Below are 11,990 nucleotides of genomic sequence, written 5' to 3'. Positions count from 1 at the left end.
GGAATATCCTTCATCTCCATCTCTTTGGCCAAATGATATGCACTACGTACAGAAAATATACCTGTCTCTGTTCCCCTCCAGATCATCGCATCCGGCTGTTTATTGAAGCTAAAAGGAATGGATGAAATTGCATTAACCTCCTTAGCAGAAAAATTTTCGTTCAACACTCGGAAATTCCACCACTGTATATTCGGGTCTATAAGCTCGTGAACTCTTGATGTCACCTCCAGGTGTCTTGGTGGGGAATGGACAGCAAACGTAGATGGTAATGGGAGCCACTTATCTCCCCAAATCCTCACCGTCTTTCCATCACCAATGCGCCAAAGCAGCCCTTCCTTACAAAGATCAATAGCCCCATAAATACTTCGCCAAGCGAATGAAGGTTTTGAACCCAATTTTGCATCTAGAATGGAACCCTTCCAAAAATATTTCGATTGCAAGATCCTGGTAGTAAGACTATTCGGTGATTGGATTACCCTCCATACTTCCTTTGCCAGTGAGGCCTTATTAAAGCAAGATAACTCTCTAAATCCCATCCCTCCTTTAGCTTTAGGAAGCCCCAACTTATTCCAGCTCATCCAGTGAATGCCTGAATCCCTATTATGTTGTCTCCACCAAAACTTCTGCATCAAAGTGTTAATTTATGAATTCAAACATTTTGGAAGCATAAAGATACTCATACTATATGTAGGTATGGCCTGAATCATGGCTTTCAACAAGATTTCTTTCCCTGCTTGGGAAAGGAATTTCAATTTCCAGTCCTGAAGTCGCTTCCATTTCCTATCCTTAATACCTTTGAAAGCTTGAGACCTTGACTTTCCAACTAACGCCGGTAACCCAAGATAAGTATCAAAACGGTGGTTTTCGGGGACACCTGTCAACTCCAATATCTGTCTCTTTTTCATTTGCTCCGTGTTCCTACTAAAAAATATTGAAGTTTTCTCCTTGTTCAGTTTTTGGCCTGAAGCATCTTCATAAATCTGTAAAATCCTAGACATTCTTTTCCAATGCTGAGAATTAGCTTTGCAAAAGAGTAAACTATCATCGGCGAAAAACAAATGATTAATTCTAGGACCTTTCTTAGAAGTTGGGACTCCCGTTAAAGTACCCTTACTATCTGCCTTTACCAAAAGAGCACTAAGGGCCTCGGCACAAATTAGGAACAAGTATGGTGAAATTGGATCCCCTTGCCAAATTCCTTTGGAGGGAATGATGTTTCCCATAGGGGTTCCATTCACCAAAACTTTATAATTAACTGAGGTGACACACATCATAATAAGTCGAACCCATCTATCATCAAACCCCATTTTCTTCATAACCGCCTCCAAGAACCTCCACTCTACCCTATCATAAACCTTGATCATATCGAGCTTTACCGCCATAAAACCTTCCTTACCCCACATCCTTGAGTGCATAGTGTGCAAAGTCTCATAAGCAACCAAAATGTTATCAGCGATTAGTCTTCTTGGAAGAAACGCACTTTGGTTTTGGGAGATAATGGTAGGCAACACTACCTTCAATCGGTTTGCAAGCACCTTGGATATAAGCTTATATATCACATTGCATAAGCTTATAGGACGAAAATCACTAACAGATGAGGGGTCTTTCACCTTCGGAATAAGTGCTATATAGGTGGAATTAATTTCTGTATTCAAACAACCAGAATTTAGAGTTTCAATTATAGCATCACGAACCTCCTTTCCCATTGTGGCCCAGTGCTTTTGATAAAAGCTAACAGAAAACCCATCTGGCCCTGGTGCCTTGAGAGGAGCCATTTGATTAAGAGCAGCCCCAATCTCCTCCATGGTAAAAACTTTTAATAAAGCCACATTCATCTCTGATGTTACCCTGCTAGCTACAGCCGAAAGGCATTTGGACATATTCCCCCTAGCTTCATTTGTGAATAATTTCCCATAGTACTGTTTGAAAGCAGCTCCTATTGTTTCTTGAGTCTCACATACCCTTCCCAGCTCATCCTTAATACATTGAACCACATTCCTCTTTTGCCTTTGGTTAGCGCAAGCATGGAAAAACTTGGTATTACGGTCTCCGTTTTTGAGCCAATTCTCTTTGGATCATTATTGCCAATGTAAATCTTCTTTCTCCATAATTGCATGTAGCTCTCGTTGTATTTGCTGGATCTTCTGCCGCTGAGGTCCCTGATCCTCCCCTTGCAGTGCAACTAATTGTTTTGCTTTTTGTTCCATCATACTTGTAAAGCTGGACCCATTAACCCTCTGCCAACGAAGCAAACATTTCTTACATTTCCCCAACTTTTCATGAATTTTATGCCATCTGCCCATTGTATTGGATTTTTCATGCCATACTCGTTGGACCTCCTTCGTGCATTCAGGTTCCATTCCCCAATGGGCTTCATACATAAATCCCCGTTTGCATTTACTCCGACCCCCCCTGCCATGAACCGGCATAATTAACGGCGTATGATCCGAACCGACCGCCACTTCCACGTTAATTTCTACTGCAGGATATATTTCACACCAAGTGGATGTCGCCATGACCCTATCCAGTCTTTCTTGGATAAACTCCTCTCCCTCTCTACAATTGGTCCATGTGTACTTTGGTCCCCGGAAGCCTAGATCATGTAACCCACAGAATTCCAGTGTTGTTCTAAAATCCTCCATTAATCCCATGGGCCGCCCAATACCACCAGCTTTCTCAGATAAATCAATGATTTCGTTATAATCACCAGCATACACCCATGGTTCCGGCTCAAAAGCCTTAATGTGACGTAATAAACTCCATGCTTCGTGCCTCTTCCACGGTTCCGGATGGCCATAAAAACCAGTAAATTTCCATGGTATCCTCTCTGGTGTAGTCGTTATCTTTGCATTAATGTGGCGCCAGCTATAATTTTGGATCTCTACCTCCAATTCGTCATTCCACATCAAAGCTAGACCTCCACTTCTCCCCACACAGTCCAGTACAAGCATACTTTTAAAACCCGTCTTCAAACATATCCGCTCCATTTTGGTACTACGTAATTTACTTTCCATGAGGAAAACCAAATTGGGCTTCTTAACCTTCACCAAACGACAAAGGTCACGAACTGTCCGAGGGTTCTCAAACCCCCGGCAGTTCCAGCTTAAGAGAATCATGGCGGTCGGTGGGGCTGCTTAACAGCCACCGCCCTCCCCGAACCACTCATAAGTTTCTTCTCCTTATCCCGAACCATTGAAAGTTCTCGTACCATCACTTTCGAACTCCTCTCCTCCAATATTTCTCCTCCATCGTCTGTAGCCTTTCTCTTTCCCCCCTGCCATAGCCCGCTTTCCTCCGAAATCGGATGCTGACTAGCCCGTGCCTTTCTTTTCCAGTTTTGGGAGCCATGTCCAGTAGTATCCCCTCCCTTCACAGAAATGATGCATGGATTCTGAGTTAAGCCATCTGTTCCTTGTTTGCCACTTGTGTCCCCCACTATGCCCAAGCCAAGTTCTCTTCGATACAATACTCCTTCTATCAACCCCTGAGCCCATTATCACCACCCTGGTCCCCCTCACAACTATTTATAATATGGGTCAAATGGTATTGCATGGGTCCACCACATGGACTCTCTCCTCCCCACAAGTCATGAGTTTGGTCCTGCATAATTACTGTTGTACCCCCAATCACTCCTCTTTTAACTCCAGCAAACGTGTCTATCAAGGGCTCATCAAGGAGACGAGGAAACTTAGACATTGCACTCCCGCGCTTTGGACTCCCAAAACTACTCTCCATACCCGAATGTGTTTTCGCCAGGTGGACTAAAATGTCACCCTTCATTCCCAAATTTTCGGATTTTGAAGCATGATCTCCACCATCTTCGGCCAAAACTGATTCCTGTCCACCGTCTGGAAACTGCCTCTGTACCCGATCTTCTCCGTCGGAAAGATGTGCCGACATGGAATTCTTATCATGCTCCATTCCCACTCCACCCTCCGTGATTGACGTGCTTGTTCCTTACTTTCTGAAAAATGTGGTTGAAACGAATCATCACCATTTCCTTCCTTTGGTTTAGCTCTTCCCCTCTCCATACGCTTTCCATACGGATTCACCCTCATCCAAGGTCCATATTGTGTCGATGCTTCATTGAACCTTGTTCCCGTTTTCTTCAAACACCTTGCTGCCCTATGGCGGATAACACAACAATGAAAGCAAATATGGGGAAGTCGTTCATATTTAAACGCCACCAACACAGATTTGCCCAATAGTTTCAGTATCCTTCCTCTAGATAAAGGTTTCGTAAGATCCAATGTAATTCTCACGCGTAAATAAGGTCCCCACCCAATTCCGTCCATGTCCGTCTCAACCTCCTCCACAACCCCCATAGTAGATCCAATCTGGTGACCCACTGCAGTACCCATGCAAGCCAACGGCAGATTGAACATACATACCCAGAATGCTGCCTTTTCAAATGGAATTGTCGTTGGGGGAGTAACTCCATCAAACTCTTCTACTGAAAACAGGTTCCCGTCAAAGACCCATGGGCGCCCTTCCAACACCCTCACTTTGTCCCAATCATATTCAAACTCCACCAAAAACAGATTATCCCCCAACACCGTGAAAGACGTAGAGCCCGTGGGTCTCCATCCCCTCACCAGTGTCGATCGTATAATCTCTTTACCTACAAATCGATCCGCTACCAGTTTGCCTACCAGACAGGATTTGCCGCGAGACACAATCCCAACCAATGATTGATCATTGATATCCACCTCCAAACATTCTTCCTCCAAAAGAGAAAAATTTCCCATAATTTTGTAAGATCATCCGCCATTCTAGACGTACTATAATCCACCACCTTCAAACCAACTAACTCCTTTCACTGTCTAGACAAAACCAGACCTGAAGAGTATTTCCTCCTCCTCCACGAGTTAACCTAGAGAGAATAATTTTTTTCACCAGACTAGGAGATACAGAATATGATTGTGTATCTCCTAGTCTGGGATCATGTGCATCAACTACACCATGAAATTATCCGTAGATCGACTTTATAAAAATATTGAGATATCATGCTATTAAAAAAAATGGTTAATAACATTTTTAGTACTTAGGCTTTAATGTTTTTATTTTTTTTTTCAAGGCTTTAAGATATGACAAAACTAGTACCTCAAGTTTTGAAAAAGACTGAATCTCCACCTCCGTTAATTTCCGTCAATCCCCACTAACAGAAGTCCATGTCATCACCACGTAATCACGTAGTATCACGACACATGTCCACCTTTAAAAAAAAAAATCCACGGTAAATCCACGTCGGTTCGGTATAACATTCAACTTCAACAAAAAATTGAAATAATTTGACATTTTTCCCCCTTTCTTCTTCCTCGCTTCTTCTTCATCGCCGGAAGCAATTTCTCCATACCCAACCACAAGCAATTTCTCCATCCCAGCCCAGAAGAAACTATTCAACAAAAATTACAATTACAAAGCTTTGAATAAACGAGGTCTCATGAATCCGGATAAAAATGGCTGGAATCTTACATGCTTGAAGGAACAAAACAAACCAACCCAAACCGAAAAATCATCGTGATCCGAAAGATGGTGGCTTTGTGCAGTGGCTATGGGCATTCCTCCTCCGCCAAACGCAGCAGTCGAAAGCCACCGCCGGACTCCACCGAAGAACTCTGCTGGACTCCACCAAAGGACACACAGTTGGAATCCACCCAGTTTGAGGTAGATGAAAAGCCGGTTTTTGAGAATCAAATCAGCAACCCATCGCTCTTTTGCAACCCATGGCCAATTGATTTTTGGATCAAACAAAACTAGAATCTGAACTACTCAACATCATATTCTGAACTACTCACAAATTCCACATATTCCATTATCGTGGAATCTGAACTACTCACAATCCCATTCTTGATTTAATGAGTTTTGGCCATTCTTGGATTTTGTGGTGTCTGCTTCAAATGATTTTCTTTTGTGTTTGAATGGGTTGGGCGGTGGCTCTGGTGGTGTGCCTATGGGCATTTTGTCCGCCAGGTTTGGTTGTGGAAAAATGTAAAATTATTTTTATGTTTTGTTTAAGTTTAATGTTATACCGAACCGACGTGGATTTTTTTTAAAAAAAAGTTGGACACGTGTGGCGATGATGTGGACTTTCGTTAGTGGAGAATTGACGAAAATTAACGGATGTGAGAATTTAGTCTTTTCCAAAACTTGATGTACTAGTTTTATCCTATTTTAAAACTTAAAAAAATAAATAAAAACATTAAAGATATAAAAAAAATTATTAACCAAAAAATAAATAAATAAATGAACAAGAGAAGCATTTACACGTAGCAATCGACCACTCGTTGGATAATTATGAGCAAAAACAACAACAAAAATCTTTTTCTTCTTCTTCCTTCAACCACACAACTGTATCTAGGATTCTTAATAACTTTGAATTTTCTCTTCAATAATTGAAGACGATCAAAGAGAGTGGGTCATCAAGAGAATGAAAAATCAATTCTCTAATTGTGAGTGAGAGTACATATTATGCCTCACAGATTCCTCTATTTATTTATAGGCTTTAGACTACTTGAAGATAGAACCAAAAAAAAAATATAACTAGTTTCAATATGGTCGTGACAATGGTCATCTCATGACTTGTCGCAAGTTAGTGTTAAATTTATCTTACAAAATGCCTTGGCTAAAGACTAAGAATAATCATTACATAAAATTCATCTTAATATGAAATTTGTTATTTCTTTGATCTACTTAAAACACTTGGATTCCTCCTTGAAAATGGAGTTCTCAAAATGCTTGATCTTTGCTTTACCTTTTAGTCCAGGATCTTCTAAAGATTTAGAATTAATGTCATAAGACGTCTCAAAGTTTCACATCATTCCTAATGACAATGTTTTAAAGGAATGATAACTCCAATGGTTTGATCAGTGCGTTGTATCTGCACTAACACATCATTATGAAATCACTACTTTACACGATCAAAATAAAAAATCATGATTAATGCGTTACAGTTTTGTCAAATGGAATATCCAATTTCATTGCTAACTATGAACATTAAATTGTAAACTACAAGGCTTATGGTTTAAGATATTTTATGTGATAATCTCATTACTTAAGCCATAAACCATATTTAATACAATATATGGACCATTTACATGTCAATATGTTATATGCCTAATGCTCATAAGTCATAAATACATTCGTGAATAAACAACCTTATTCAATTTAAATCAAAATGTCTTACAAAATAATTGAGATTTATCACACTATCCCTAACAACATATTGTTGCTTATATATATGTGCATTTCTTTTAAAATTAAAGAATTTTGTGTAATAATTATATTTTTCTTTTAAAATCAATATATGATTTTGTAGTCATGAATGAATAAGCAAATCAACCCTATTTGTGGATTAGGATTTTTTCCTGTTCAAATGTTCAGATAAACGGAATAGTATCCAGTTAATTACACTTGAAAGGTATTTTTATTTTTTCACTTTTTGATAAAACAAAAATACTTCACAATAAATAACTGAATAATCTCTTATTAAAATAAACTTGAACTAAAGATGATCTAATTCTTTGGTATCACATTCATTATACTGTTTACCAAGCACGTACATAGACATAATAGTAAGGTGCAATGAGTCCCAGTGACAAAAGTTAGGCTGCTTGGGAATTGATTAGTTGAGACCCACCTCATTACTCAACCTCTGTCCCACCACATGATCTGTCAGCTTGTCGGCCACGTATACGGTTGGGAGCTGGAATACATTAATGCACTTTCACTCATAAAATATCTTATTTGTACAAAAATAATCATGCATTTATTTATTCATCTGCATGTGAAACTAGGCTCTGTCATGTTTTAAAGTAATGCAAAATTTGTATAATGGGAAACGTGAAGCCTCATTGAATTTGGCAAGAAATTTCACTTGGAAGAATCCCACCCCCATTAATTTAAATTTGCTAGTACACACATGGAGGAGTTCTGTATCTACCTCTCGTGAGATTAATCATATAAAATTATTTACATTTTTTTTCTTTTTTTAAAATATTGATCATAGGATTTTAGTATAACAATCATAGTCAGATCTATATAAATAATTGGTTTACTCTTTTGATGAATCATTGTATATAAAGATGCTTGTGTGGATTAAGAAAGTAATTAAATATTTTGCACATGGTAACCCAGTCTTATCCCATCATAATGAATCCTTCCCTAGCGATGGAGTTCATAAAACTCCCAAAAAAAAAAAAAAAAAAAAAAAAAAAAAGGTTCTTGATACCGATAATTCTTTCACTCTAGTCTCAAATTCAATTTCAACTTTGCCTTTATCTCGGTTTTGCAAAGACCAACCTCAGTGCCCTCTTCGATTTATATGCGAAAAAATAAAACAGGGTTTTGTTTTCAACACAAAATCAGACACAATTGAGCATTTTATTTCCAAACATGATTTCAGGATTTAAAATAGAGTAGTTTTATAAGTCTTTTTTGTATCACTTTAAAAATAATGTGTCTTTAAAAATTATAATTTGATCAAAATTTAATAATGATAAATTATAAATTCAATGGTATATTTAAGAGCCACAACATCTATGGAATGACATGAGAATTACACAATAAAACTTGTAGCATTACTCTTTAAAATGTTGTCTTTTTTGAAAAATGTCAAATTAAAATTTTACTCCGCCCAATTTTTTTTATGTTTTTTTGTTTTGCCCCCCTTCTCAAAACTCTAATGCTAGATCTACCTCCAAGCGACATACGGTGACAACATTAATTTCAAAGATGGCTCAGTCACCCTTAAAATCATCCTTCTCTTTTTTTCACTCGCTTCTAAAAAAAATTCAGTTTATGTTTTTTGTTTTATTTTTTATTTTTCAAATTTATTAGAATATTTTTTGTCCTAACAAAAATTTGTAAGGTCATATATATATATATATATATATATATATTTGTCTTTTTACTCGTGTCCATAGATATTGACGGCTATGTTTGCGAACAGGCCGGGCCGGCACTGTAGCTGGAACGGCACTGTTCCAGGCTTCCAGCTACAGTGCCAGCAGCAAAAATTGACTTTTTGCTCTTTTTTTTTTTTTTTTTTTAATAAAACAAAATATTAAAAAAAAAGAAAAAAAAAAAAAGAAGAAAAAATGAGGAGAAAGGGGTGGTGTTCCAGCCACCCCTTGGCCAAAATGGGGTGGCCGGACCACCCCATTTTTGGCCAAGGGGGTGGCTGGAGCCACCCCCTGGCCGATCTGGGGGTGGTTGAACCACCCCCATGGCCAAGGGAGTGGTCCGGCCACCCCCTTGGCCAAAAAATAAAAAAAAGACTGGGTGCATTTGGGGGTGGCCGGACCACCCCCAAGGGGCTGGCCACTCCCTTGGCCAAAAAATAAAAAAAAGACTGGGTGCATTTGGGGGTGGCCGGACCACCCCCAAGGGGCTGGGGGTGGTTTCGGCCACCCCCAAATGCACCCAGTCCGCTTTTTTTTTTTGGCCAAGGGGATGGCCGGACCACCCCCTTGGCCATGAACCACCCCCAGATCGGCCAGGGGGTGGCTCCAGCCACCCCCTTGGCCAAAAATGGGGTGGTCCGGTCATCCCATTTTGGCCAAGGGGTGGCTGGAACACCACCCATTTTTCCTCATTGTTTTTTTTTTTTTTTTTTTTTAATATTTTGCTTAAAAAAAAAAAAAAAAAGGAAAAAGTCAATTTTTGTTATTGACACTGTAGCTGTAGCTGGAACAATGCCAGCCCAGCCTGTTAGCAAACATAACCGACGTTCTTTTATTGGTTTGAGAGTAACATTGACGTCCACATCAACATTGATGTGGCAGCTCGAAAATAATGTGTACTTTTTTCTTATTTATTGATTTGGAGATTTCAATATGCCTTTTTGGCTTCGAAACGAAACCATTCAGCCTCGACGGGTAACGAACAACAGTTGCCGCCTTGCCGGCTAGTTCTACCTATTATAGCATAAAGCTAAAATTATTATTATTTTTATTTATGGTAAGAAAAAAAAAAAAGTAAATTAAAACCATAGTATAAAACGCCGGGAAAGATCCAGCCTTCTATTTTTCTTCCCCGGCCATCTGTTTGTTCGTGAGAGAAAAATGAAACCTCATGTCGTCTGCATTCCGCTTCCATTTCAGGGTCACATAAACCCGATGCTGAAGATGGCCAAACTCCTCCACCACAAAGGCTTCCACGTCACTTTTGTCAACACCCATTACAACCACACACGCTTACTCAGATCCAGAGGCCCCAACTCCCTCAACGGCCTGCCGGACTTCCGCTTTGAAAGTATCCCCGACGGCCTCCCGCCTTCCGACGCCGACGTCAGCCAAGACGTCCCCGCTCTTTGCGATTCCACCTCAAAGACTTGCCTCGTCCCACTCCGCAACCTCCTCTCCAAACTCAACGACTCTTCCTCTTCCAACGCGCCGCCTGTGACCTGTATCGTCTCCGATGGTTCCATGGCATTCACTCTCGAAGCTGCTGAAGAATTTGGAATTCCAAATGTTCTTTTCTGGACGCTTAGCGCCTGCGGCTCCTTGGCCTATTTGCATTGCCGCCATCTTGTTGAACGCGGTTTAATTCCCCTCAAAGGTACGTAATATTTAAGTGTATTTATATATCCAGCTATACGCCGGCGTATAATATATAGCTTGTTTTCATTTGATTCACAGATGCAAGCCATCTAACAAATGGGTATCTAGAAACCACAATGATCGATTGGATTCCCGGGATGAAAAGCATCCGTCTGAGTGATTATCCAACCTTTATTAGAACTACAGATGAGAAAGACTTCATGCTCAACTTCATCATCACTGAAGTGGAGAGAGCTTCAAGAGCTTCAGCTATCATTTTGAACACGTTTGACGCCTTTGAACATGATGTTTTGGAGGGTATTTCCTCTTTGCTTCCTCGCACCTACACCATCGGTCCACTTCCATTGCTTGCTGACCAGATCAAAGATCAACGGCTGAAATCAATAGCCTCCAATTTATGGAAAGAAGAGCCGGGGTGTGTGGATTGGCTAAATTCAAAACAACCCAACTCCGTAGTGTACGTGAATTTCGGCAGCATAACGGTCATGACGCCGCAACAACTCATTGAGTTTGCTTGGGGACTTGCCAACACCGAGAAACCCTTCTTGTGGATTATAAGGCCTGATCTTGTCGCCGGCGATTCAGCCGTTCTTCCTCCCGAGTTTCTTACTGAAACGAAAGACAGGGGCATGTTAGCAAGTTGGTGTACTCAAGAAGAAATCCTCATGCACCCGTCGATCGGAGGGTTTTTGACGCATAGCGGGTGGAATTCAACGATCGAAAGCGTGTGCGGCGGAGTGCCGATCATCTCCTGGCCCTTCTTTGCCGACCAACAAATAAACTGCCTGTATTCTTGCACCGAATGGGGCATTGGGATGGAGATAGATAATGACGTTAAGAGAGATGCTGTTGAGAAGCTTGTGAGGGAGTTAATGGAAGGTGATAAGGGTAAAGAAATGAAGAGGAAGGTAATGGAGTGGAAGAATAAGGCAGAAGAGGCTGCCAAGCCTGGTGGTTCTTCTTACCGGAACTTGGACAAGTTGATTGCCGATGTTCTCCTTGCCGGAAATGTTTAAACCAAACAAAGAAGAAGCAGGTTGACTCGATCTCATGGTTTTATCCGCTCTTCTCTTGTTTTATATTCGTAATTCCAAGTGTGTGTTTTGATAAAATTAATATTCTACTCTACATTGGCATTGTTGTTTACGTAGCAAATTTTGTCATTTGTGGTCTGTTTGTCAAAATATCTTAATAGCCCCAGTATTATTTTTTTAAAAAAAAAATCAACTTCCCAATATTTTTATTTGTTTTATCACATTAATAATTTTTAACTACTATTTAAATTAAAAAATTATTACAATTTTTTTTTTTTACACTATTTCATACTAAATATTCTTACTTTTTTACACATTAATCAAATTTTGTTACAATAAAAATGCTCGCCCAGAAAGCTGCCCTTATATTTTTCAAGTCTTCCAGTTGATTGAG

General features: G+C 39.8%; 1 protein-coding gene across 1 annotated transcript; it reads left to right on the top strand.

The window, feature by feature from the left end:
- The first annotated feature begins 9,897 nt into the window (after positions 1-9,897).
- On the top strand, positions 9,898-11,703 carry LOC132178543 (7-deoxyloganetin glucosyltransferase). Its single transcript, XM_059590981.2, has 2 exons — positions 9,898-10,560; positions 10,641-11,703. The coding sequence occupies exons 1-2, from the start codon at positions 10,065-10,067 to the stop codon at positions 11,576-11,578; spliced, it is 1,434 nt and encodes a 477-aa protein (XP_059446964.2). The 5' UTR covers positions 9,898-10,064; the 3' UTR covers positions 11,579-11,703.
- Positions 11,704-11,990: the final 287 nt, after the last annotated feature.

The sequence above is a fragment of the Corylus avellana genome, chromosome 4, assembly GCF_965113065.1.
Source record: "Corylus avellana chromosome 4, dhCorAvel1.hap1.2, whole genome shotgun sequence".
Classification (NCBI taxonomy): Eukaryota; Viridiplantae; Streptophyta; class Magnoliopsida; order Fagales; family Betulaceae; genus Corylus; species Corylus avellana.
Note: the sequence above shows the minus strand (reverse complement) of the source record. Positions and strands in the feature narration are given on the sequence as shown.

Coding starts and splice junctions, on each gene's coding strand:
- LOC132178543 (XM_059590981.2), top strand. CDS start 10,065: ATGAAACCTCATGTCGTCTGCATTCCGCTTCCATTTCAGGGTCACATA. Junction 10,561..10,640: donor CGGTTTAATTCCCCTCAAAG/GTACGTAATATT, acceptor TTTGATTCACAG/ATGCAAGCCATCTAACAAAT.